At 43.0% G+C, this 25,450-nt stretch overlaps 1 protein-coding gene across 1 annotated transcript in view; it reads right to left on the minus strand.

Annotated features, from left to right (window-relative positions):
• GTF2F2 (general transcription factor IIF subunit 2) overlaps nt 1–24,066 on the minus strand; it is a 152,262-nt gene extending 128,196 nt beyond the window's left edge. The window contains exons 1-2 of the mRNA XM_059995476.1: nt 23,835–24,066; nt 9,328–9,401 (exon numbers count right to left, since the gene is read on the minus strand). Coding sequence (XP_059851459.1) covers nt 9,328–9,401; nt 23,835–23,900 — 140 coding nt within the window. The 5' untranslated portion in view covers nt 23,901–24,066. The remainder of the gene's footprint in view (nt 1–9,327; nt 9,402–23,834) is intronic.
• Between the last annotated feature and the right edge of the window lie 1,384 nt (nt 24,067–25,450).

The raw sequence follows: 25,450 nt of genomic DNA on the forward strand, positions 1-25,450 counted from the left end.
AGTGGTTGAGAGTCCGCCTGCCAATGCAGGAGACACGGGTTCGCGCCCTGGTCCGGGAAGACCCCACACGCCGCGGAGCGGCTGGGCCCATGAGCCATGACCACAGAGCCTGTGCTCCACAACAGGAGAGGCCACAACAGTGAGAGGCCCGCATACCGCAAAAAAAAAAAAAAAAAAGCTAAATCCATAACTATAAAGTGAGATAAATTTTAATTTTAATTAAGAGAGCCACAGTGTGCTAGGATTAGGTAGGCGTACACCACTTCTTCCATTTTAAGAGTTAAGGACTGGCTCAACAAGAGGCAGCTTTTGAGCTATAGTATCAAACGTAAAACAGATAGCTAGTGGGAAGCAGCCGCATAGCACAGGGAGATCAGCTCGGTGCTTTGTGACCACCTAAAGGGGTGGGATACCTAGGGTGGGAGGGAGGGAGACGCAAAAGGGAAGAGATATGGGAACATATGTATATGTATAACTGATTCACTTTGTTATAAAGCAGAAACTAACACACCATTGTAAAGCAATTATACTCCAATAAAGATGTTAAAAAAAAAAAAGTAAATAGATAAGTGGGACTTTCCTGGCGGTCGAGTGGTTAAGACTCTGCACTTCCACTGTAGGGGACGCAGGTTTGATCCCAGGTCGTGGGAACTAAGATCCTGCATGCTTCGTGACAGGGCCAAAAAAAAAAAGCAAAGTAAATTGCTAAGCAAAGCCAGGAAAATGTGATCAGATTTGGCTGGGAGGGAAAGTACAAAGTAAAGAATAGTAGGAGATGAACTATAAAGGAGAAATGGGGCCAGACCATATAAGATCTTGAATATCACAGCACAGAGCATGGACTTCACTCTTTTGGCAATGGAGAGCTACAAGCATTGTTCGAACCAAAGTATAACAAGTACAAAGACATGTTCCAAGAAACTGACATCAGAAAATATACATAGAATGGATATGAAGACCAGTTAGAAAACTACTAGTTCTCCATAACACCCGGCTGAGTTCCAACCTGTCTTCCTTCAGTGGTTCAGTCATTCACTGTCATTAAGTGTCTGCTATACATCCACTAGGCACTGTGGCAAGTGCATGGTATAGTATGAGTATAGGTCTTTATCCTCAAGAAGGTCCCAGTCTAATGAAAAGAAAAACAGCTCCAATCCATGAACAACTACAAACAGGACAATAACTTCAAGACAGAGGTATAACAAACTGTCATGGAAATGCAGATATGAAAGCTAGGAAAAGATGAACTGAGTGGGGGATGAGATCAACAACAAGTGGCCATTCCAGGCTAAGAGAAGAATCCAACTAAACACCAGAAATGAGAAAGTATCCAGCATAGTCCTTCTAACATCAGTGAACGGTAGGTTGGAGTCAAGCGGTAAAGAGCCTTTTAGGCCAGACTAAGGACTCCAGATTCTTACAGAGATCTGTTTACTGTAGGAATTCCCAGTCTTTCATACATTAAAATACAATGTCAATCTTCTTTTTGTTGGGGAAGTACCTAGAAGAGAGGTGAAAAAAGTTTAAGATTTCACATAAAAATAATGAATTTCCAGCTTCTCTTACAAGACTGGAAGATCTGGCAACAATGTGCTCCCAATTCAGCATGACAACAATCCCCTCAACATGCAGACAGTCAGGCACTGAATTCACTGCAGTCCCTTCCCTATCTCTCCAGAACTTTCCTTGTAGAGGAACTGAATTTAGCTACCCTAAGAGAGAGGCACTGTAGGCAAAGCAAAGGGAAAGACACAGAAGGCACTCACGTAATGTTTACTGAATTGAACTGAGGTTAACGCAGAAACGCATATAAAAAGTAATGAAGGCCTGAACCAGACAGCTGTAGAATTCAAGGAGGAGTGTGGCCATCATCAAAAAATCTAGAAACAATAAATGCTGGAGAGGGTGTGGAGAAAAGGGAACACTCTTGCACTGCTGGTGGGAATATGAATTGGTACAGCCACTATGGAGAACAGTATGGAGGTTCCTTAAAAAAACTACAAATAGAATTACCATATGACCCAGCAATCCCACTACTGGGCATATACCCTGAGAAAACCATAATTCAAAAAGAGTCATGTACCAAAATGTTCATTGCAGCTCTATTTACAATAGCCCAGAGATGGAAACAACCTACGTGCCCATCATCGGATGAATGGATAAAGAAGATGTGGCACATATATACAATGGAATATGACTCAGCCATAAAAAGAAACGAAATTGAGCTTTTTGTAATGAGGTGGATAGACCTAGAGTCTGTCATACAGAGTGAAGTAAGTCAGAAAGAGAAAGACAAATACCGTATGCTAACACATATATATGGAATTTAAGAAAAAAAAATGTCATGAAGAACCTAGGGGTAAGACAGGAATAAAGACACAGACCTACTAGAGAATGGACTTGAGGATATGGGGAGGGGGAAGGGTAAGCTGTGACAAAGTGAGAGAGAGGCATGGACATATATACACTACCAAAAGTAAGGTAGATAGCTAGTGGGAAGCAGCCGCATAGCGCAGGGAGATCAGCTCGGTGCTTTGTGACCACCTAAAGGGGTGGGATACCTAGGGTGGGAGGGAGGGAGACGCAAGAGGGAAGAGATATGGGAACATATGTATATGGATAACTGATTCACTTTGCTATAAAGCAGAAACTAACACACCATTGTAAAGCAATTATACTCCAATACAGAAGTAAAAAAAAAAAAACCACTGATAGAAGAAGAAATGACTGAAAGTGGGCAGCAAAGGAAAAAGGATGGATTAAAGATCATGCTGCCATTTCCCGTCAGTGACCAGAAATCACCCAGATGCAATTAGGGAACACAGGAGGGGAGGTCAACTTCCTTTTCATATACAGTTGACCCTTGAACAAGGCAGGGGTTAGGGCAGACGACACCCTCTATGTTCATGGTTCCATGTCCATGGATTCAACCAACAGCAAACGTGTGGAACTGTAGCATATATTGACTGAAAAAACCCCATGTAATCAGTGGACCTGTGCAGTTCAAACTCTTATTGTTCAAGGGACAACTGTATATATTATAATAGCACCTTAGTTGGAATGATAAGAGATTGATCAACTCTGGATGAGTTAATTTTCTAGAATAAATATTAAGCCTTGAAAACTTAAAATTTATTTTAAAAGGATTATGTATTGCTTTGTCTTGGTATATGAATGTATGAAGTATACATGACCTTTTGTCATTCTACATTACAACTAAAATATACCCTTCCCATGATGATCTGTGGTCAAAGTTATAAACATCCACTATTGTAAAACACAGTAATGGCTTCAGAAATGGATGAAGTAAACACCTGGCCCACCCTTTCACCGAAAGTCTCATAATGTTTCTCGTTACTCTGAGTCTGTTTCTCAATACTCCACAGATACTTCTTTAGACTCCAACCTCGTTCCTCTTGCCTTTTTTAAAAAAATTAATGTCTTTCCTTTCTCTTACACTCTTAAAATACATCTTAGATTTGATACCAATGGGGCCAGACTTTTCACTAATCACTGATAACCAATAAATCACCTGCTTCTTCAGGATAAGAAAACCAACCAAATAATAATAACCCTGTGCTCCCACAGGATTTTTTGTGGGTTTTGTTTTGTTTCATTTTGAATTCCTATTCATATGTCCCCTTCTTGAACAATATAGCTCAAAAACCAATAGGGGAGGCCAAGCAAGGTAGGCATCTGCAGAGTGGGTTGAGCAGAGCAGTCATAGCCCAAGTGGAAAGGAAGCGCCTGGGGTAGAGAGGGCAGGCCGGGGCAAGGTGCCAGAGCCCATGGGGTAAAGGAGGGCACCCCATTACGGAACAGCTCAACAAGAAATGGGTCAGAGCCTAGTGAGCCGAGGGCATCCACATGGAAGGACAGACTGAAACAGGCTATTGGAGCCCCAGCAGGGTAAGGAGGCATGCCTCTGAGGAGAGGGCAGCCTCACAACAGGGGGTGGAAGCCTAGAAGGGCTGAGGAGAGCATCCCTGTGGAGGGCAGCAAGGGTTAACAACAGCCTAACAAGGGTTGCTATAGCGCAAGGAGGGTGAGGAGGGCAATCACCAATGCGGGGAGAAGTGGGGGACTCTGAACAAGAAAGAACAAAGGCCTGAACAAATAAGTGAATATATTAAGAATAACAGGAACCAGGTTCCTCACTTTCAGAAAAGAGGTACGAATATGAAAAGGGAGGAAACTAGAACACACCCTGTAGTGCTGAACTGGAGCTGGGTATTGGTATAAATTCATGATCTTCAACACATGTAAATATAAAAATAAATGCAGACCTAGAGGTATGTGTGTGTACATAAGCCACTTAGAGGGCCTGGGAGCAGCCATGAGCACCTGTGGTATCCGGAGCTTAGTTTCCAAATCCCATTTTCCTCTAGAGGAAACCAAGCCTCTTCGGAGAAATGACTGCCTCTAGGGCTCAGACAGAAATGTACAAGATGAGTCTAAAACATCTTTCCTTAACAAAAAGTAAGTACTCAAAGAATGATGAAGACATGCCCAAAGTCTATGGGACTTACACTATTGAACTGTACACTTAAAAATGGTTAAGGTGGTAAATTTTATATATATTCTTTACCACAATAAAGAAAACAAAGATCATGAGTGCCAGCTAGAAGGAGCTTCCATTGGCTAAACTTTGGACAATTTGAACATCAGAATAAATGATGATAAATTGAGTCTCTCAGTGTCTTTCTGTAAGGGCAGCACCAAGAACTGAACATAATGCTTGCACTGTGAACTAACCGGCAGAGGAAACAGTAGGATTATTATTCCACTTTGTTTTGACCAGCAATGTGTATCTGTGCCTATGTGTGTGTATTATATACGTACATGTGTGTATATATATATGTGCATTGATATACATATATGTTTTGCCACACTGCCCTTCAGAAAGTTTGTACTGATTTAAACTCCTATCAACAGCATAACACTGTTCTAAACTTAGTCAATTTTTATAACAAAAAATTATCTCATTGATGTTTTTATTTGCATATTTTCTATTATTAGTGGGCCCCGATATGACCTTGGAAGTTAAGTGTGTTTAGAAATAAAACAAGAAATTAAACGTCTCTGAAAGAAGCTGTATTAGTACAAACTGTATGACTGTGAGTAAAATAGGACATATATCAAACATTTTGAAAACTGAAGTTTGCTGAGGCAGGATGGTAATGTAGAAAGGCTGGTTTTAAAATTAAACAAACTAAAGCAAAACTATAAACCAATTAAAATACAGTACACATCAGATGTCCAAAGGTATAAGAATAGTCCAAGTACAGTGATTTAGGGACATGGCATGAATTGCTTGACGAAAATGGCCCAAATGTTACCAACTGTTAAGAGAAGCTGTTACTCTCATCTTATTCTGGACTCTCCTTTTTTCAGGTATTGAAAGAACCAAATTTGGGAAGAGCTGCATTCCCAGCAGCATGTGTTCCCCTCCCCTCTGCCTCTCTTGATTCCTTTACTCCACAGTGCCTGTCTCTGCTGGAATCAGCGTCCACACCATGTATTTCTCCCTAGCTTCTGGCCTACTGCACAGCAAGCTGGTGTTGCTGCTTAACTCTGGAAGAGCTGACAGGGAGGGGAGGCGCCAGACATGATGCAGGGTCTACTGCCTGTGCTCTGTGGGGTGTGGGGCATGACAGCAGGTGAACACTTACGGAGTATTTTACATGCACTTAGCCTGTGAGGTATTAATACCATCTCCTTTTCACAGATGAGGAAACAGAGAGGGTCATAAGCAACTTCCCCAAAGTCACACAGCTGGTAAATGACAAGGCCCGGATAAAGCCCAGAGCTGACTGACTCCTGAGTCCATACTCATTATCGGTATACCACACTGCCTTTTTAAAACCTTAGGTATTTTTCATTTTTTACCCAAATATACATTTTTTCAACCACACAGATAACCCACCAAATGGTTAATCTGCCTCTAAGGATCAATAGTTGATCATAGGGCTTCCCTGGTGGCGCAGTGGTTGAGAGTCCGCCTGCCGATGCAGGGGACACGGGTTCGTGCCCCGGTCCGGGAAGATCCCACGTGCCGCGGAGTGGCTGGGCCCGTGAGCCATGGCCGCTGAGCCTGCGCGTCCGGAGCCTGTGCTCCGCAACGGAAGAGGCCACAACAGTGAGAGGTCCGCGTACCACCAAAAAAAAAAAAAAAAAAAATTGATCATACATCTTCTAGTCTTTAAAAATACTTGAAGACAGTTTCACTGGTTTGCCCTAAGTCTTCTCTTATTAAACAGCCATCGTGCCTTCAAACGTTCCTCACAGGAAATTGATTTTAGTTTTCTCATTGTCCTCGTCTCACTCCACTGAATGAACTTATTTGTCCATGTCTCTAAGTGCAGCACTAAAAACTGAACACAGTGTTTGCTCTGGAAGCTCACTGGCAAAGAAGAGTGGGGTTATCATCCCACTTCATTCTCAACAACAATCATCTATCAATGGAGGCTTCTGTTTATAGCCACAAAACCTTGATGAGTTATATTTAGCTGAAATTAAAGTATTGATAACTTAGTCACAGGCACTGCTAAGCCACTCCTTGCTCATCCTACACTTGTTTAATAGTGAATCTAGTAATCAGTAAGAAGAATGAAAACTAAGTAAATTAGAAACATAAATAAGATAGCCAGTAGACCTACTCTAGAACAAGCTGTTTTCAAGCATTTCCATAGCAATCTTAGGATACCAACTACTAAAAATCTGTTCCCACCATTAAAAGCATCTAGTTCTACACGGCAAGATTATATTTCATGTTAGGTAGAAAATCTGCTAGATTTTTTATTTACATATAAAATACACATACACACATCTGTTAATATTAAGGGCAAACATACAGTTTATTGCCAAAACCAGGACACTCTGGAGAGTGAAAGAGGGGACACTATTAATAATTACACAGGAAAAATATGTAAACCAGTGCTGTAAAACATGTAAACTGGTCACGACCTAGGGATACGGCCTCCCTATGCATATTAGATGTAACTATATAAAACATCTGCTTTAAACTAAGGACAAGCTTGAAATTTTCTTCCAAACAAAGAGTGATCAAGAAAAGGTGATCACAGCACACCCACTACTGTTTATTTAGCATGCTATCTTTAATATTTACCTTAGGGATGAAAGCAGCACTTAGCGCTTACATAGGTTTCCCTAGAGCTTGGCTCCTTTAACTCTGTTTCCCATACCAGCTCCCTCCTCCCCACACCAAAAGATTTTACATTCCTCAACTAGGTATTTTCTTCACACAGAGGTTTTCAGGAATGCAATATTCATGGTAGGGAAAGGTAGCGAATCTAAACTCAGAAGACTGAGTATCTGTCCAAAGTCTCACTGATAGTAAGTGACAGAGCTGGCACTGGAATCTGTCGGAGTTTTCTTACCACTCAAAGGACTGAATTTAAGCCCAGTTCTGCTATGAAACGTGTAGCTGTTTCTTAAGAAAAGAAGATGTTACTTCTCTCTACCTAACATTAGAACTTTGGATATAAAAGCATGCCCATTTCCAATAAATACCTTGTGAAAACAAAAGGAAGAATTAAAAGATCTGTCTGAAACAAATGCAAGTAAGATAAAGAACAAAAATATTGATATTTAGGGCATAAACCATGAAAGTATCAAAGCTTCTTACTTTAAAGACATGACATCATCCAAGAACACAGGATTGCTCCTCCAAAGAACAAAACCCAGAGGGTGTCCAAATGACATTTAGAAATTGAGAAGATGAGAAGGAGCCAGCAAGAGAGTGATGTCTCAGAAGTGAGGTGAAAAAAAAGGGTTTGAGGGTAGAAGTGATCAACTATGTCAAATTCTGTTGAAGGTCAATTGAGAAGAGCTGCTAGTTGACTCTTAGATTTAACAATGTGGATGTGGTAGGGGCTTCCCTGGTGATGCAGGGGTTAAGAATCCGCCTGCCAACGCAGGGGACACGGGTTTGAGCCCTGGTCTGGGAAGGTCCCACATGCCGCAGAGCAACTAAGCCCGTGTGCCACAACTACGGAGTCTGCGCTCTAGAGTCCAAGTGCCACAACTACTGAGCCCACGTGCCACAACTACTGAAGCCCGCGCGCCTAGAGCCCGTGCTCCACAGCAAGAGAAGCCAATGCAATGAGAAGCCTGCGCATCACAGCGAAGAGTAGCCCCTGCTCTCCACAACTAGAGAAAGCCCGCGCACAGCAACGAAGACTCAACACAGCCAAAAATAAAATAAAATAAAATTTTTTAAAAACTTAAAAAAAAAAGAATGTGGATGTGGTAGATTGTAAAAAAAAAAAAAAACTTTAGGACTACAAATTATTTGCCTCAAATCCCATCAAGAGGTAGAGTCTACTGCAAGTTACATTTACATTTGGCAAACATGATGCAAGCACAGCTTGCAAAGCACTTGTGTAGTGGGGCTTCCCTCTCTCTTGCTACTAGGAACTCTTTCACCACCATGTGAAGAAGCACGCTGGAGATGAAAAACACGTGGCAACTGCCCCAGCTGACAGCAAGCCAACCACTGGACACATAAATGAGGCCATTCTATAGCCAGGAAGACCAGCCAGGTCAGCCTTAACCAGAACTGTCTAGAACGGCCCCATAGAATTATAAGCTAATAAAATGGTTTTGTTCTAAGCCACTAAACTTTGGGGTGGTTTGTTATGAAACAAAAACTCAGTGATTAAGAGGTGGATATTGGTGGTATACAAGAGCCATTTGAATGGAGTAGTGGGCATGGAAATCTGATTAGAGCCGGATTAAGAACGAATGGACAGTAAGAGGGGAACACAAGGCCTATGGCTGACACCAGCTGAGCTATGGAGGCTTCCTTTTCAAACAAGGTTATTTTCTCAACCAGGAAACAATACTCTTAGATTGTTTACTAGGTGTTCCCTACCCTCTTCCAAAGCCTCTATAAATAGGTGTGGCGGCACAATGGCAAAATCCTTCTCCTGAAGCCCTTAACTTGGTGCATCCAGTTATGCCCAAGCATACCTCCTCAAAGATGCAGAGCGGAGAGATGGATGAGGGAACTACATACTCCGCTACTTCACTGCCAATAGGCTTTACCAATACATTTTACTTGATATTTACACCTTTCATTAGAGGAATGTGTGTGTGTGTGTGTGTGTGTGTGTGTGTGTGTGTGTACACACTAATCCTTACAGGGCACCTAATCATCTCTTGACAAGCCTTGGCATGCTCATTACTTCTTATTTTTCAGGTAAATTCTCTGTTTGCAAAACAATTCTAATTACATTTAAAAGCACTTGTACAAAAAAATTCAAAAAAGTTTTATAAAATGTCAAAAATTCATAAATAACTTACTTGGCAATCCGCAGTTTCCCAACTTCACCTCTTCCAGGGGCTTTAGTCCATTGCTGTGACAAATATTTAGGAACCTAAAACAAAATAAGACACTATTAGACTATGTTTTAGATGCTAACAAATCTTTTTAAACATAAAGTGATATACGGCTTCTATATATACTTTGTCTGTAATAATTGCTAATTAAGTAGCAAGCTCTCATTATATGTTTTGCACTAAAGAGGTACTAAGATATGTAAGAAATGATTTTAGCTCTCAGTGTTTAAAGTCAGTCGAGTTGATGACACAAAACTAAAACTGGTCATATAACTTAACAATAATGAAGTGCTAACTTATGTTCCCAGATAAGTCCAATAAAAGTTCAGAGATGAGAAAGGCTACCAAAAGAGGCTTCTTGGAGGAGCATAACATTCTGACATGATATTATTATTATTTGTGTGTGTGTGTGTGTGTGTGTGTGTGTGTGTGGTACGCGGGCCTCTCACTGCTGTGGCCTCTCCCATTGCGGAGCACAGGCTCCGGACGCACAGGCTCAGTGGCCATGGCTCACGGGCCCAGCCACTCTGCGGCATGTGGGATCTTCCCGGACCAGGGCACGAACCCATGTGCCCTGCATCAGCAGGTGGACTCTCTACCACTGCACTACCAGGGCGCCACCTGACATGATATTATTTAGAGACACTACTGAGCTTAAGATGATTCAAAAGTCGTATTTTATATTTTTATATATTTTACATGTATTTATTATGTATAAGATTATAACTGACCAATATGATGAAGGATCTGCTGAAATAAAAGAAATTATTCAATATAACAGCTAGCAGTTATATAATAGTACTTTCCTGACACTTATATGCATTTTTTATACATTTATACCTCACGTCTCTACAGGGAACTTTTTTTAAAATTAATTAATTAATTTTATTTTTGGCTGCGTTGGTCTTCGTTGCTGCATGTGGGCTTTCTCTAGTTGCGGTGAGCAGGGACTACTCTTCTTTGCAGTGCGCGGGCTTCTCATTACAGTGGCTTCTTGTTGCGGAGCACAGGCTCTAGGCGTGCTGGCTTCAGTAGTTGTGGCACGCAGGCTCAGTAGTTGTGACTTGTGAGCTCTAGAGCACAGGCTCAGTCGTTGTGGCACACGGGCTTAGCTGCTCCATGGCATGTGGAATCTTCCCAGACCAGGGCTCGAACCCGTGTCCCCTGCATTGGCAGGCGGATTCCTAACCACTGCAACACCAGGGAATATCCCCATTTTCCAGATTATGAATTTGGAGCACCCAGGGATTATAAAATTTAGCCAAGGGTATATAATTAGCAAATGAGGAGCCAGGATTCAAATCCAGGCAGTGTGGTTCCAGCATCTATGTTCTTAACTGTGTTGTGTCTGAAATTAGATATATGTAATCAGAAGGGTTTTCATTCTCAAAAAGATTAAGGGAATATATGCTGAATGTCTACTATGGACCTTATCTCATTTCTTCTAACAAGTAGTTTGAACTCGGGAATCAGTACATACTTTTAAGGTATGCTCCATACTTTATATGTACACGTGAAGTATGAAGCATAATGCCTCACACAAACAAGCATTCAGTGAGTTTCAGGTGTCATTATTATTTCCCACAGTAATCCTGGAATGATAACATGAACATGAATGTGTAACTGAGTCAGAGAGACCTTCCAAGGCTGGAAAGGAAAAAAAAATTCTACCTAGCACAATTTCTTTTGCAAAAAGAACCACTTGACCATTAGTCAAACAAACAGCAGTGCTCTGGATATAGTAAAAATTCAAGAATAAAAGAAGATCCTAATGGTGTTTGTTCATTCTTTACACTGAACTATACTGAACAACTACCGTGTCAGACAATATGCTAGAAAAGATGAAGGGGAAGGGAGCCAACAGTGTCAGGTACAGGGCTACACATGTTACACCCACTATGCCATTTAATCCTCCCAATCACCCTGCAAAATTGCTGCCGCTCTCCTCATTCTATATATAAGAAAACCGAGGCTCAGGGGGTTGAAATAACACGGTTAGCTAGTGTCAGCCACGAGAGGCCTCCAGGTCGGTCACATGCTCTCTTTGTTATACAACTAAATAAGAGTATGTAAAAGGTCCTAAAGGAAAAGGGGTTTTGAAGATTCCACATCTTAAAGTTTCAACTACACTGCACTCCACTTATTCATGCACGCTTAGAGGATTTGGCAAACTCCTTCTGCTAACTGTATCTACCTATTAGGTCTCCTTTGATCACCAACGAGAAGAAAACCCACTTAGTCATACAGAGGATTTACTGGCAAAAGTAACTAAAAATTCCAGAGGCAGTTTTAAAGTGGCTTGATTAAGGGCTCAAATGATGTAACCAGGCCTCTTTCACCATCTCTCATCTCTTCTCACCATACTGACTCACTTCTTTGACAGCCTTCCCCCTTGTGTAGCAAGATGGCTGAAACCCGCTCCTGAAGAGCAAGAGTTCTCCTTCCCCAAATCCCCAGCAGAACTGTAATTGTCTCTCGTGGCTTTGACTAGGTCATGTGTCCTTCTTTGGGCCTATTACTGAACCCACAGATGAGATCCTTGCACTGTCAGCCTGAGTCAATGACACCTCTGGCGAGGGACAGTCAATGCCGTTAGAATCACACAGACTGAAGAGGGAGCACTAAGTAAGTGCTGTTACAGTGTCAGAGCAAGAGGATACTGGTTAGTCAAAGAAGCAAATGTCAACATTACCTGTCAGAACTAAATACAAGATCTGAAACTGATCTGGACAAATACTGTTACAACATCAAATAAAACCCTGAATCCTTGAACTATGTAAATTATTCCCTCATGGCCTCAATCTTGAAATACTGCCTAACAAGTGAGACTTTGCTTCTTGCTTGTCTTTGATTTTTAGCCCCAGGGAACCTTCTTGTCAATTACTCTAACACAAAGAGAAAATTATGTTCTACAGATAGCAGCCTACTCTACCAAGCGATCACAAGCTGTATTCCCTCACAAAGTCTTTAGGGGAAAGATGGTGGCTTTTCTTCATCATATTCCAAGTTACTGATTCAAATCAGCCCTACATTTACATACTGTAAAACTTTCTCGTTATCAGTAACAGTACCCCTCTCCGCAAACTGTATTTCAAGGAACAATTCTGACCACCACCTCCTAACTTCCTGGCCCTTTCCTCAGTACTTCGACTCCAACAATTCTTCCATCCCTCAAATCATAGACTCTACATCTGTACCCTGTCCCTGTCTGCTTATGTCCTCACGCCTCTCTTTAACGGAGCTACATTTCACAACCCATCATTATAACCATTCTCTTGCCCCTAACTCCCTCCATCATACTGGCCTGGCAGAACCTAATCCTGATTAAAGCCAAGCTATACTACTACTTATTTTATTAATTTATCTATTTATTGTTTTATTTGATCGTGCTCTATTCTTCCTCTACACTTGCACCTGAGCAGCTGAAGAAAAACAATCATGCTCAACGGTCTCCCTTGAAATACACGGCTACTAACATCAAGTAAGCCCTTCAAGATGCCAGGCAATTTAACGACCTCCCTGGTCAATTCTCACCTGCAGTGGGAAAGCTACTGCAGACAGGTCACATGTTCTCTTCACTCCTCAAATACGTAACACTTCTTCCTTCCTCTTCCACTGAGGAAAGACGAACAATCAAAAGGATACTTCCAAATCTACCACTTAGGACTTCCCTGGCAGTCCTGTGGTTAAGTCTCTGAGATTCCACTGCACGGGGCGCGGGTTCGACTCCGCATGCCTTGAGAACTCAGATCCTGCATGCCATACCGCTTGGCCAAAAAATCAGTCAGTCAATCAATCAATCTACCGCTTAGCCACAGGTGGGGCCTTTACTCTGCTTTCCCCTTTTAACAGGTGAACTATGTATGGCCAATCCCTCCAGGTGTGCACTGAATTTTTCCCTGTAGTCTAATCAAGGACAGCTTTCTTTCAATTCTACCCTTTCCTCCACTCCCTTTACGTAATCATTCCCCCATCGCAGTAACAATGATGATGGTGAGAGCTAACACTCAGAGCGCTTACTAAATGTGGCAGAAGACTCTAAGATGGCCCCCAATGATCCCCACCTCCTGATATTCGCACCTTTGGGTAACTGCCTCTCGCTGGGTGAGAACAGGACCTGCGACTTGCTTCTGGTCGATGCAATAAGGCAAAGGTGATGGATGGGATGTTACTCCTGTGATTAGGTTACATCAGATTGTGATCTCTGTCTTGCTTCGAAGCCCATGTGGCAGGAAACTAAGGGCAGGCTCCAGCCAACAGTCAGCTGGGAATTTAGGCCCTCGGTCCCACAACCTTAGAGGAACTGAATTCTGCCAGCCACGGAACCTTGGAAACAATCTTTCCACAGGCACAGCTTCAGCTGAGAGTCCAGCCCTGGCTGACACCCGGACTGCATCCTGTGAGAGACTCTGAAGCAGAGGACCCAGGTAAGCCACACCAGGACTCCTGATCCACAGAAACTATGAAATAATAAATGCACACTATTTTAAGCTACTGAGCCTGTGGTGATAATGTTATATAGCAATAGATAACTAACACATTAAGTGACAAGCACTCTTTTAAATGTTTTAAATATATTAACCATTTAACTCTCACACAATCCTTTTATTGTCTCCATTTTACAAATGAGGAAACTGAGGCACAGGGAGGTTAGCAAAGTGATTCATGATCACACACCTGGTAAGGGCAGGCTCTGAAGTTCTTTCCAGCCACTGTCCCGTCTCTCTGCCTCTCTACAGCAAAGCTCTTGGAAGAGCCGTCTCTGCTGGCTGACTACAGTTCCTCCTCTGCCACTTTGTTCTGCTCTAGACAGGCTTCCCTGCTACTACTCTGCTGAAACTGGTTCCCATGGTTACAAAAGCTCGCCATATCGTCAAGCCAATGTTTAGTCCTCGTCTTGCAGACCTATCAACAATATTTGAGAACTTACTGTTTCCTCCTTCTTCAAACACTTTCTTTACTTGGCTTCACGTCACTCCAATCTCTCTGGATTTTCCTCCTACTTCTCTGGACTCTCCTTTTTTGGTCTCCACACATATAGATTCTCATCTTCCTGACCTCTTAACCTCAGAGGGCCCTGATTTCAGTCCTCAGACCTTTCTTCTTCTCTATCCACACTCAATCTTATGTAATCTCATCCAATCTCTTGACTTTAAATACCCTCTGTATATTGACAACTCCCAAATTTATAGCTCTCCCCTCCAAATCCCAACTTATATATTCAACTGCCTACTCAAACTCTCCATCTGAATATTCACTAGATATTTCAAACTCAAAATATCCACACCAGAACTCTTATTTCTCCCTCATAAACCTGTTCCTCCTGCAATTTTCCTATCTCAGTAAAAGTCGACTCCGTCCTTCCAGGCACTCAGTCTGAAACTGGAGTTACCCTCAAATAGCTCCTTTTTTCTCACATTCTACATCCAATTAACTGACATAGCCTGTCAGCAACACCTTCAAATTATATCCGGACTCCATGTCCTTCTCACCAATTCCAGAGTTACCAGCCTAATCCAAGTCACCATCATCTCTTGTAACAGCCATCTCTTACTGTAATAGCCTCCTGATTCCCTTGCTTCCACTCTTGTCCATGCACACTTCAGTCTCAGTACAGCAGCCAGAGTGACCATATTAAAACCAAAGTCACATGATACTGTCCTGCTCAAAGCCTTTCAATTTAACAGACATCTACATAGTGCTTAACATGTGCCAGGTACTTTTCTAAGCACTTTAAAATTTTACTTCACTTAATCCTCATAACAACTCTATTATTATTCCATTTTGCAGATGAAGAAACGAAGGCACCAAAAAGTTATCATTTGTCCAAAGTCTCACAATTACTAGCGGTGGGAAGCCAGGATTCTAACCTAGGCAGTCTAGCTCCACAATCAGCATGCCAAGCTGCCTCTATGGCTATCGCTTCCCATGGCACTCACTGTAAAAATCCTCTATAATGTCTTAGATGATTCAGCCCTCTGCAATCCGTGGCCTCATGGATCTATGGATTCATGACCCTCCTACTGCTTCACTCACTTGACTCTAATCACACAGATCTGTGAACATTCCCAACACCATCCCAGCCGAGGGCCTTTGATTCGTGGTTACTTCTGTCTGGAATGCTCTTCCTCCAGATATCTGAAGGGCATCCCCATAACTTCCTTCAGGTCTCTGCTCAAGGCCCACCTTATCAGTGAGGCCCTTCCCCACGCCATTAAAATAGCATCCCCAGCTACCTTCTACACCTTTTACCCTGATTTGTTTTTCTTCAGAGCACTTATCACCTGCTATATACATATCTGTTTACTGTCCATTCTCCCTCCCCATTAGAATGCAATCTGCACGAGGTAGATATTTTGTGTGTTTTGTTTACTGCCACATCCCTAGCATCTAGAATAGCCTGGCACACAGTAGGAATAGTTATTATTTTAATGACTGGATATTGTTGAAGAAATGTTAGTGTAATGAAAATGATGGTGTTATTAGGATAAATCCAGGATACAGAATTTAATTTTAATAACTCTCACTGCATTCTCAAAGGGAAACCTTATTTCAGAGATCTACCTTAAAATAAGGGGGAAGAGAGGAAAACACCAATAGTAGAGTGGAGCATTTTCCAACCTGCCACTGTCCCCTCATTGCTGGTTCCCTGAAATGTTATTAAGATAAAGGGAAGACAAGAATGTTCTGGAGCTCTTGAGGTTTCCCTGGTGGTGCAGTGGTTAAGAATTCGCCTGCCAATGCAGGGGACATGGGTTCGATCCCTGGTCCAGGAAGATCCCACATGCCACGGAGCAACTAAGCCTGTGCGCCACAACTACTGAGCCTGTGCTCTAGAGCCCATGAGCCACAACTGTTGAGCCCGCATGCCACAACTACTGAGCCTGCACTCTAGAGCCTGTAAGCCACAACTACTGAAGCCCATGTGCCTAGAGCCTGTGCTCCACAACAAGAGAAGCCACCGCAGTGAGAAGCCCGTGCACCACAACGAAGAGTAGCCCCCGCTCGCCACAACTAGAGAAAGCCTGCGTGCAGCAACGGAGACCCAACACAGCCAAAAATTAATTAATTAATTAATTAATTAAAAAAAAAAAAGAATGTTCTGGAGCTCTTGATGAGACCACTGTTCTTCAATACATTAACCAGTTCAGAAGATTCTATGATCAAACTGCTGGAGACTACAGTTTAGGCCACCAAACAACAAGACAATAGTTCTAAGTGAAGTAAGTATATATCATACACTAAAACAAATTTAAGAATCAAATCCAGTACAATAATTGTATCTAATACAAGCAATTGCCAACTAAAACAAAGATTACGTCCCAGAAGTTAATTGATAAAAACAAGTTTGGAACTCATACTGCATTGTCATCATTATTATAATAAAACTGTAAGTTCCCATGGAACTTCCCTGGTGGTCCAGTGGTTAAGACTCTGCGCTTCCAGCTGCAGGGGGCGCGGGTTCAGTCCCTGGTCGGGGAACTAAGATCTGGCACGCTGCGTGCAATGTGGCCAAAAAAAAGGAAAAAAGTAAGTTCCCAGGTAAGCCTACCAGCTTATTTAATTCAAAAGGTTGCCAAAATACTATACCCTTGTAATGAAAAATAGAATACAATGAGGATACTATGTCAATCATATATAACTTTCTACACCAAGAGCTTATGGAAATGGGCTTCCCAGAAGTCCCAGCCCATTAAGTTGTGAAAAAAAGAGGTAGAAGGAAAAGGAAAAATAATGGTATATATGGTTCCAAGGCTCCAAAATACTTTTTTTTGGACAGCTGATATTTTTATTTTAATTTTATTTTTAAGATTTAATTTTATTTATTTTTGGCTGCGTTGGGTCTTCGTTGCTGCACGCAGGCTTTCTCTAGTTGTGGCGAGTGGGGGCTACTCTCTGTTGCGGTGTACGGGCTTCTCTTGTTGCCCTAGGCTCATGGTCAGTAGTTGTGGCGCGCAGGCTCTAGAGCGCAGGCTCAGTAGTTGTGGTGTCCGGGCTTAGTTGCTCCGTGGCATGTGGGATCTTCCCGGACCAGGGATGGAACCCATGTCCCCTGCAGTGGTAGGCAGATTCTTATCCACTGCGCCTCCAGGGAAGCCCCTGGACAGCTGATATTTTTAATTAAAACATTATATTTTATTTTTAAGGTGTATAACATGACGATTTGATATATGCAGTGAAATGATTACACTAGTCAAGCTAATTAACATATCGTCTCCTCACATAATTACCTTTGTTTCTGGATGAGAACACCTGAATTCTATTCTTAGTAAATTTCCGCAAAACACTCTTGTCAACATGTCACTTGTGAGATATCTGTGTTGTTTCCACTGTCTACACATTCATTAAAGAAAATGAGATGGAGACAAGATAATGGGTACAGCGATGTTTTCTCAGATTTCCCAAGACCAGAAAATGACTCACTTAAGCATTATTTCCTCAGGGAAACTCCCTTGACCTCCCAAACTAAGTCAAGTTCCTTTGCTATTCATACTCACACAACAGTACTCCTTGCTTCAGTGCCCTCATCTGTCTGGAACTGCCTTCATTAGGACTTGACTGATGTCTCTCTCCAGCACAGACTACAGATCCGAGTTTACAGAGCCCAGGCCTGTCTGTTCTTGCTCACCATAACACACTCAGAGCCCAGAACAATGACTGGCGATCACTGAAAGCTTGTTGGATGAATCAATCCGCTCGCTCAAGCTACAGGTCAATTTTAAGGTCAACAGTGCCTTTGAATCCAAGGTGCTAAGGTGATATATACAGTAGTTACTCCCCTAAGCTTGTTTGCCAACTTTGCGTCATCAAATATCCAGTTCCCCAACTACTAGTCTCCAAAGCCCTGTTTCTCCCAGAGTACTGGACACTGTATTAGACAGTGATGTGACACCCTTTTCCTCGTTTAGCATTGAAGGCCTTATTCCCCTAGCTGCTGGGAGTGACCACAGAGAGCCCTCAGCTGTTAGCTCTCTGTGGAATTGCCTCCACTGAAGACAGGCCCTTTGGCCACGATCGCCCACTGTTCCTGGGGCAAGCCACCCTGTGCCCAATCCTGCATAAGTCCTTTTCCTTCCACAGGTGATGATCCCAGGAGCACTCCATAACAAACCTCTGCATGCTAACCTTCTCCTCAGAACCAGCTTCACTGGGAACCCAACCTATGACGGGCAGCTTCTACTCACACGTTTACTTGAAGGTCAACATATGGAGCTGACAAGACCTAAGGCCATAAAAACAGTCCCAGGGCTTCCCTGGTGGCGCCGTGGTTGAGAGTCTGCCTGCCGATGCAGGGGACACGGCTTCGTGCCCCGGTCCAGGAGGATCCCGCATGCTGCGGAGCGGCTGGGCCCGTGAGCCATGACTGCTGAGCCTGCGTGTCCGGAGCCTGTGCTCCGCAGCGGGAGGGGCCACCACAGTGAGAGGCCCGCTTACCGTAAAAAAACAAAAAACAAAACAAAACAAAAAAAACACAAAGTCCCCCACATCACCTCTGGTCTCCAGGGAGATGATTCATTAAAGAGAACCAAGGGGAAAAAAAGACATTTCCTGGGCTTCCCTGGTGGCGCAGTGGTTAAGGGTCCGTCTGCAAATGCAGCGTACATGGGTTCGTGGCCCCGTCCGGGAAGATCCCACATGCCGCGGAGCGGCTGGGCCCGTGAGCCATGGCCGCGGAGCCTGTGCGTCCAGAGCCTGTGCTCCGCAACGGGAGAGGCCACAACAGTGAGAGGCCCACTTACTGCAAAAAAAAAAAAAAAAAAGACATTTCCTATTCCTGGCATAAGCTTTGTAGCCAAACAGACCTAAATTTGAATTACTGTTCCATGCTTGGGCAAGATAATTAACCTCCCTAAGCCTCAATTTTATCATCTGAAAAATATAATTAGTACCTACTTCACAGGTTTGCTGTGTAAAATACTTGGTACATTATAAATATAAGTTCCTTTTTCTCCTGCAAGACTTCGGGGTATCACCCATTCCGGTTTCATCTCTCCCTGGTACATAGCTTTCTCTCTGGCTGCCAATGTCCAACTGTTTAACTGTCTGTGAAAAAATAAAAGTTGAGCTTGGTGGCATTTGAGTTGTTGAATGGAGGACCCAATATTCACAGGGGATGGTGTCCATCTCTCTTGTCCTGATCCTCTCCTCCAACAAGTATCAATCAAAATGCTTATAAGAGGAAGGCTGATGGGGCTTGAAACACACCTTTTTGCTGGCTAGGGAGCTGTTGGTTGGACCCATTGCAGCGCTTGTCAATACCTCCACCTGTCCATTTCCCTCAAAAGATAGCATTTCTTATAATTCAAGCTCCAGTATGATATTCATTACTTACAAAACCCCCACCACTCCTAAAAACCCTGCCAGCTTTATCTCCCCCTCTTCCCCATCAGGTACCCTACCCTCCTGCCAATCATAACTAGATAAGATGATTTTTTTCCAGAAGTCTAAATATTGGAAGCTGGGCTTCCCTGGTGGCGCAGGGGTTGAGAATCCACCTGCCAATGCAGTGGACACGGGTTCGAGCCCTGGTCCAGGAAGATCCCACATGCCACGGAGGAACAAAGCCCGTGCGCCACAACTACTGAGCCTGTGCTCTAGAGCCAATGAGCCACAACTACTGAGCCCACGTGCCACAACTACTGAAGCCCGCGTGCCTAGAGCCCGTGCTCCACAACAAGAGAAAACACCGCAATGAGAAGCCCTCGCCCCGCAACGAAGAGTAGCCCTCACTTGCCGCAACTAGAGAAAAGCCTGCGTGCGGCAACGAAGACCCAATGCAGACAAAAATAAATAAATAAATTTTAAATAAATATTGGAAGCCAAACAAAAGAACTATGCTAAAATTTTTTTAAATATCATTTTTAGATCCTGATTTGGTACCGCGTGTGTAGTAGTAGTGGGACCAGCTGGCAACCTAACAGTGGCATAGACTAAGCAACAGAAATAGGGCAATGCAAACTACAAGGGACTAGCTCCCTGACCAGGTAAAAACTGCAGCTGTTTATGTTTCTTAGCAGGTGGCATCTATTGTGAAGTTAAATCCAATCATGTCTATTATCTATCAAAACTCATTTAGATCATCATTCTCTTGTAGATTTAAGATATTCAAAACTCCAGAAATGGCATTTCATTAGGCCAGAACAGTTACAGGTAGTGGATATTCTGGTATACAATCTTCCACTATATTTGCCTTTTCCTGAACACACTCACCAGCCCTGATGGGAAGTCTTTTCTAACTAATCAACCCCATAGGCTCTTCTTAAATGTCACCTTCCCCAAAGTCTTCCCTGTTCCCACCTGACAACTTTTTTCCTACTTAAAACTCTCAGAGGGCTTCCCTGGCGGCGCAGTGGTTGAGAGTCCGCCTGCCGATGCAGGGGACGCGGGTTCGTGCCCTGGTCCAGGAAGATCCCATGTGCCGTGGAGCAGCTGTGCCTGTGAGCCATGGCCGCTGAGCCTGTGCATCCGGAGCCTGTGCTCCACAACGGGAGAGGCCACAACAGTGAGAGGCCCGCGTACCCGTACCGCAAAAAAAAAAAAAAAAAAAAAAAAAAAACCTCTCAGAGATATTGTATGTATAGCCCTTACTTGTATTTATCCTTTTCTATACCTGTCTAGTGATGGAATTAATAAAATATGAACAAAATGGCCCATAAACTTGCAACACTCTAGGAAGAAACTCATGTATTTTACAACAAATGATCCTCAAAGATCAGAACTCAAGGCGTTATTTATAAGAAATATTAACGTGTACTGAAAAGATTTAAAGTCGTATGTAGTTCTATTCACAAACTCTAATTGGGTAAGAATGAAAACAAACTCTATAAACAACATATTATATTTTAATATCACACAAAGCAAGCTGAAAATGAAATTAACCATTACAACTTGAAGCTCTCATATAATTTATTCCTATAATTCAGAGATAAAAATCCAAATATGCTTAGGATATGGGCATGAAAATCATACTGGATGCTAATCCCAGCACAAATGAAACAAATTCAAACTATCTGACAGGTGTGCAAATCAAACCTCATTGCCTACTAGCATTCCTTTAACTAAAGCAGAAATAAAAGTTGTCAAACAAAGAGGGAACATGAATGGATTTTAGAACAGAAAGTATTTGATAGCAATTCTCATCCTCTTTAAGAGATAAGGTTGTCAGAGAACAAGAACTGGCAAAAAAAAAAAAAAAAGTCCTTTCACACTCTGGAAAGATGTAGTATTTGCAAGCCTGTTACTTTTCTTTGATACATAAGGTTAGAAAAAGAAGAAATACTACAGGCCAAATTGATGTAAGGAAACAATGATACAGCAAACAATAAATAACTGAAACATTATAACTACCTTTGTAAAACAGAACAAATCATTAGTCTGAGGTAAGTTTTTAAAGTGATAAAATGTATTCAAATGGCCATATATGAAAGAACACTAAAATTTCTTAACTTTAGATTCATTGCTTTCTTTCACATCCTCATTTAGTCAGTCACCACATCCTGACAACTTTTGCTGAAAAAGTTTCCCTAACTCCTCAGAATTCACTATCAAATGCCTATGATCCTGTGATAATTTTCTAATTTTGACTCTAATTTTGCTATCTTCCCTTCAAGTTTTTTTTCCCCCTAAAAGACTCATTTGCATCCCTGCCTTACTCAAAAACCTCCAAAAGTTTCCTCACTTCTTGTAGACTAAAGTTAAAACATCCCCATTTCACAATGTGACAGTATCAGCATACAGTCCCAAGCCTCTACTCGAGGCATAATAATCTCCTCTCTGATTTCCAGGACACAGCATGTTACTGTGCATTTTCACGCTTGCATTTCAGTTCCACTTTCCATGGTATACTACAGAGATACTATGGGTGGCCTCTGTCCACCCATCCAAATCTCTCTGTAAGGCAAACAACATTTCTTGAGCATTTACCGTGCTCCAAGCACAAACACATCATCTCAAGCTTCACCATCTTTTCAAGCTCTTTCAGTCTGTAAAGGAGCTCTCCTCCCTAACGATTCCCCTCCATTTAGCATGCAGGAGGAGAGAGATGTTGCTGCACACGGGCTTTCTCTAGTTGCGGTGAGCGGGGGCTACTCTTCGTTGCGGTGCACTTCTCAATGCGGTGGCTTCTCTTGTTGCGGAGCATGGGCTCTAGGCGCGCGGGCTTCAGCAGTTGTGGCTCGTGGGCCCTAGAGCGCAGGCTCAGTAGTTGTGGCGCACGCAGGAGGTTTAGCTGCTCCGCGGCATGTGGGATCTTCCCAAACCAGGGTTCAAACCCGTGTCCCCTGCATTGGCAGGCGGATTCTTAACCACTGCGCCACCAGGGGAGTCTCTACTCCATTATTTAAATCACACTGATATCGCCGTGATAAGTCAAATGAGTACCAGAGACTAAGGCTAGCAATGAAGAATAAGAGTTCATTCATTCATTCATCACAAATCTGAGCTATTACCATGTGCCAAACACAGTTCGGGGTGTGACAGGCAAGGAGCCTAGTCTTGAGAAATGTGACTGTGCGTGTGCTGGGGAAAAGGAGGTAACCAACACTGAACACAGAATCACTTTGGACTCTGACAAGTGCTTTGAAGAATATAATACAGGTTCGACTGACTAGCGAATAAGCATAAGAGAGCTACTTCAGAGAGGCAGACAGGACAGGCCTCTCAGATTTAACTGATGAAAACTCAGCCATGTGATATAAGTTTTTAAAAATCTAACAAACCAAGGTCCCTACATTTTACTTGAGTTTCGGATACTGTCACAATCACATTTTGAACATGCATATGTCTTATGAAACCCTCCTAAAAGACAACACTCCCCAATATGAAAAAGTAAAGCACAAATACTGTGCTCACTAAGGGCTAATCAAGATTGCTGTCTTTACAAAACAAAACAAAACGAAAGACATTTGCTGACAGTTTCACGAGACCAGGTCTTGCTCTAAAAGAACACTCCAGTCCACGGCCTCTCCTTTCCTGAGTTCAGAGCTCTCTCAGCTCTCCTGAGAACTGCATAAGAACCAACAACCTAAAAGAACACTTTAAGGGTACGCAGAGACCAGTTCTACTTTCTGGCTGAGAAAATTCTAACAGGAAGCAGACACTCAACTTCCTTATACAGACTGATAACTAAAATCAGTTTCACCAAGAGAAGATGCAGAAAATTTTCAGCTTGGGGTTAAATGCACCGCTCACATTGGGGGACACCAAGACAGGGCCCCAGAAAAACCAGGTCGTGGGGAAAGGAGATCCATGCCAGGCAGGTTCGGGCTCTTAACTGGCTGAAAAACACTGGGCGTCCCTTAACTAATCTTCTCGTCTGCAAACGAGCATAACAATGAGTCCTGCCTCTCAAGATAACTGAAGCTCTAATAAGAAGGCCGTAAAGAACTTTAAAAGGCGCACGGGGTGGGACAGTCTCAAGTCACTGAAACTACTTTAAGGAGGAGCGCAAGCGGGAGCCGCGCAAACCTTACCTTGACCAGCCACACTCCGGTGTTCTGCTTGGCGCCTGTCAGATCGAGTTCCCCGCGCTCGGCCATGGGTCTGTCGCCGGCGAAGGCGTGCGGGCCAGAGCAGCGGCCCCGGAAGCTGGGGGACTGAGAAGCGAGGGACCGGAGCACAGCGCAAGCCGGAGCCGGAGGCTGACTGTGAAGAGCCGGGGTCCACCTGCTGGGACGCTGGGATCCCGGGAAAAGAGGAACACGCCGCCGGGAGCCGGGAACTGCGCCTGCGCGCTGCTACCGTCAGTACGGCGCACTGCTGCAGACAAACTTCCTGAGCAGGCAACTTCTTGAGTGGGTGTGGCTACTGCCGTGGGCTGTGCCCGAGTGATTAGAGCATAAGGTGGGATGGGCCAAAACGTCAGTAATACTTTCAAAGACTAGGTCAGCGTAACTGAAGAAAGAAGGTGTCAAAACAGAAAAATGGGGTTCAAAGAGACAAAGGCTGTCAGTATCTGTCCAACCCTGGCCAAGGAGAGAGAGACAGCATTTGGAGGACAGGGTAGGAGTAATAAAGTGAATTAGCACAAGTGGTCTCAATTGAAAGGCACCTGAGCACCTCCAATTAAACAAGCAGAGTACACCCCTTTTAGACTCCAAAACCCGGAGCCCTGTAATTAGGTCAATGACAATAGACATGTAACAGACAAATCTGATTGTTAAACTTCCCTGCTTATAGAATTTCCTCTCTCTCTTCTTGCCTCTAGAATAAAATTCAATCCTCTCCACACAGGCCCTCTCAGTTTGATACCTGCCGCTCAATGCACCACACATCCAACCACACCTAACCCATCAGACCTCCCTGAATACAGCAGAATGTTCCTCAATTATTTCAGAGCCTCTGCACACTGGATTCCCTTTACTCAGATGACCTATTCTTCCCTTACCCTCATTCTCACCTCTGTCTTCTGATTGGCAGACTCCTACTTAGGTGTCAAGACTAATGGAAATGTCACTTCCTATGAGATCTTTTATCAACTCCCCCAGAGGAAGTTACATTTTTCTTCACATCACAGTGTGCGATACTTAGCACGATGCACTATAATATACATGTTTACATGCTGCCTTTGGTTTCTAGACTATGAGCTCCTCCTAGGCAGAAATAGTGTTTTATTCATTTTTTATTCACAGCATCTGGCACAATGCTTGACACCTGTCAGATTTCAATAGGCTTTGGCTGAATGAACATTTGCTGGAAGAGAAACAGACAGTAAGATATTGTAAGAATGGCAAGTAATGTATTGAATCCTGCATCAGAACCATACACATAATTGAAGAAATTCCATGTCTGTGCAGCATAGGGCTAGAAAAAGCTGTCAGGTCACTGAGATAAGCTGGGAAAACTAACAGGAAAAATAGGAGACGAGGCATGTGTTAAAAAGGAAGATTGCATTCTTGTGTTACAGCTTGGGAAATGGCCTTAAAAGATATAAAGGACAAGTGGATAAAGAGAGCTGCTTTAAGCTTTGATCAAATAGAAGGAATAAATTAAAATATGAGACCATAAGAGAAGAGACTTAATGTAGTCTGGATGACCCTAGTAATGACCTTTAGAGTAAAGGATCAGAAACTTGGCCTTGATCTGTGGC

Source organism: Delphinus delphis, chromosome 18, assembly GCF_949987515.2.
Source record: "Delphinus delphis chromosome 18, mDelDel1.2, whole genome shotgun sequence".
NCBI lineage: Eukaryota > Metazoa > Chordata > Mammalia > Artiodactyla > Delphinidae > Delphinus > Delphinus delphis.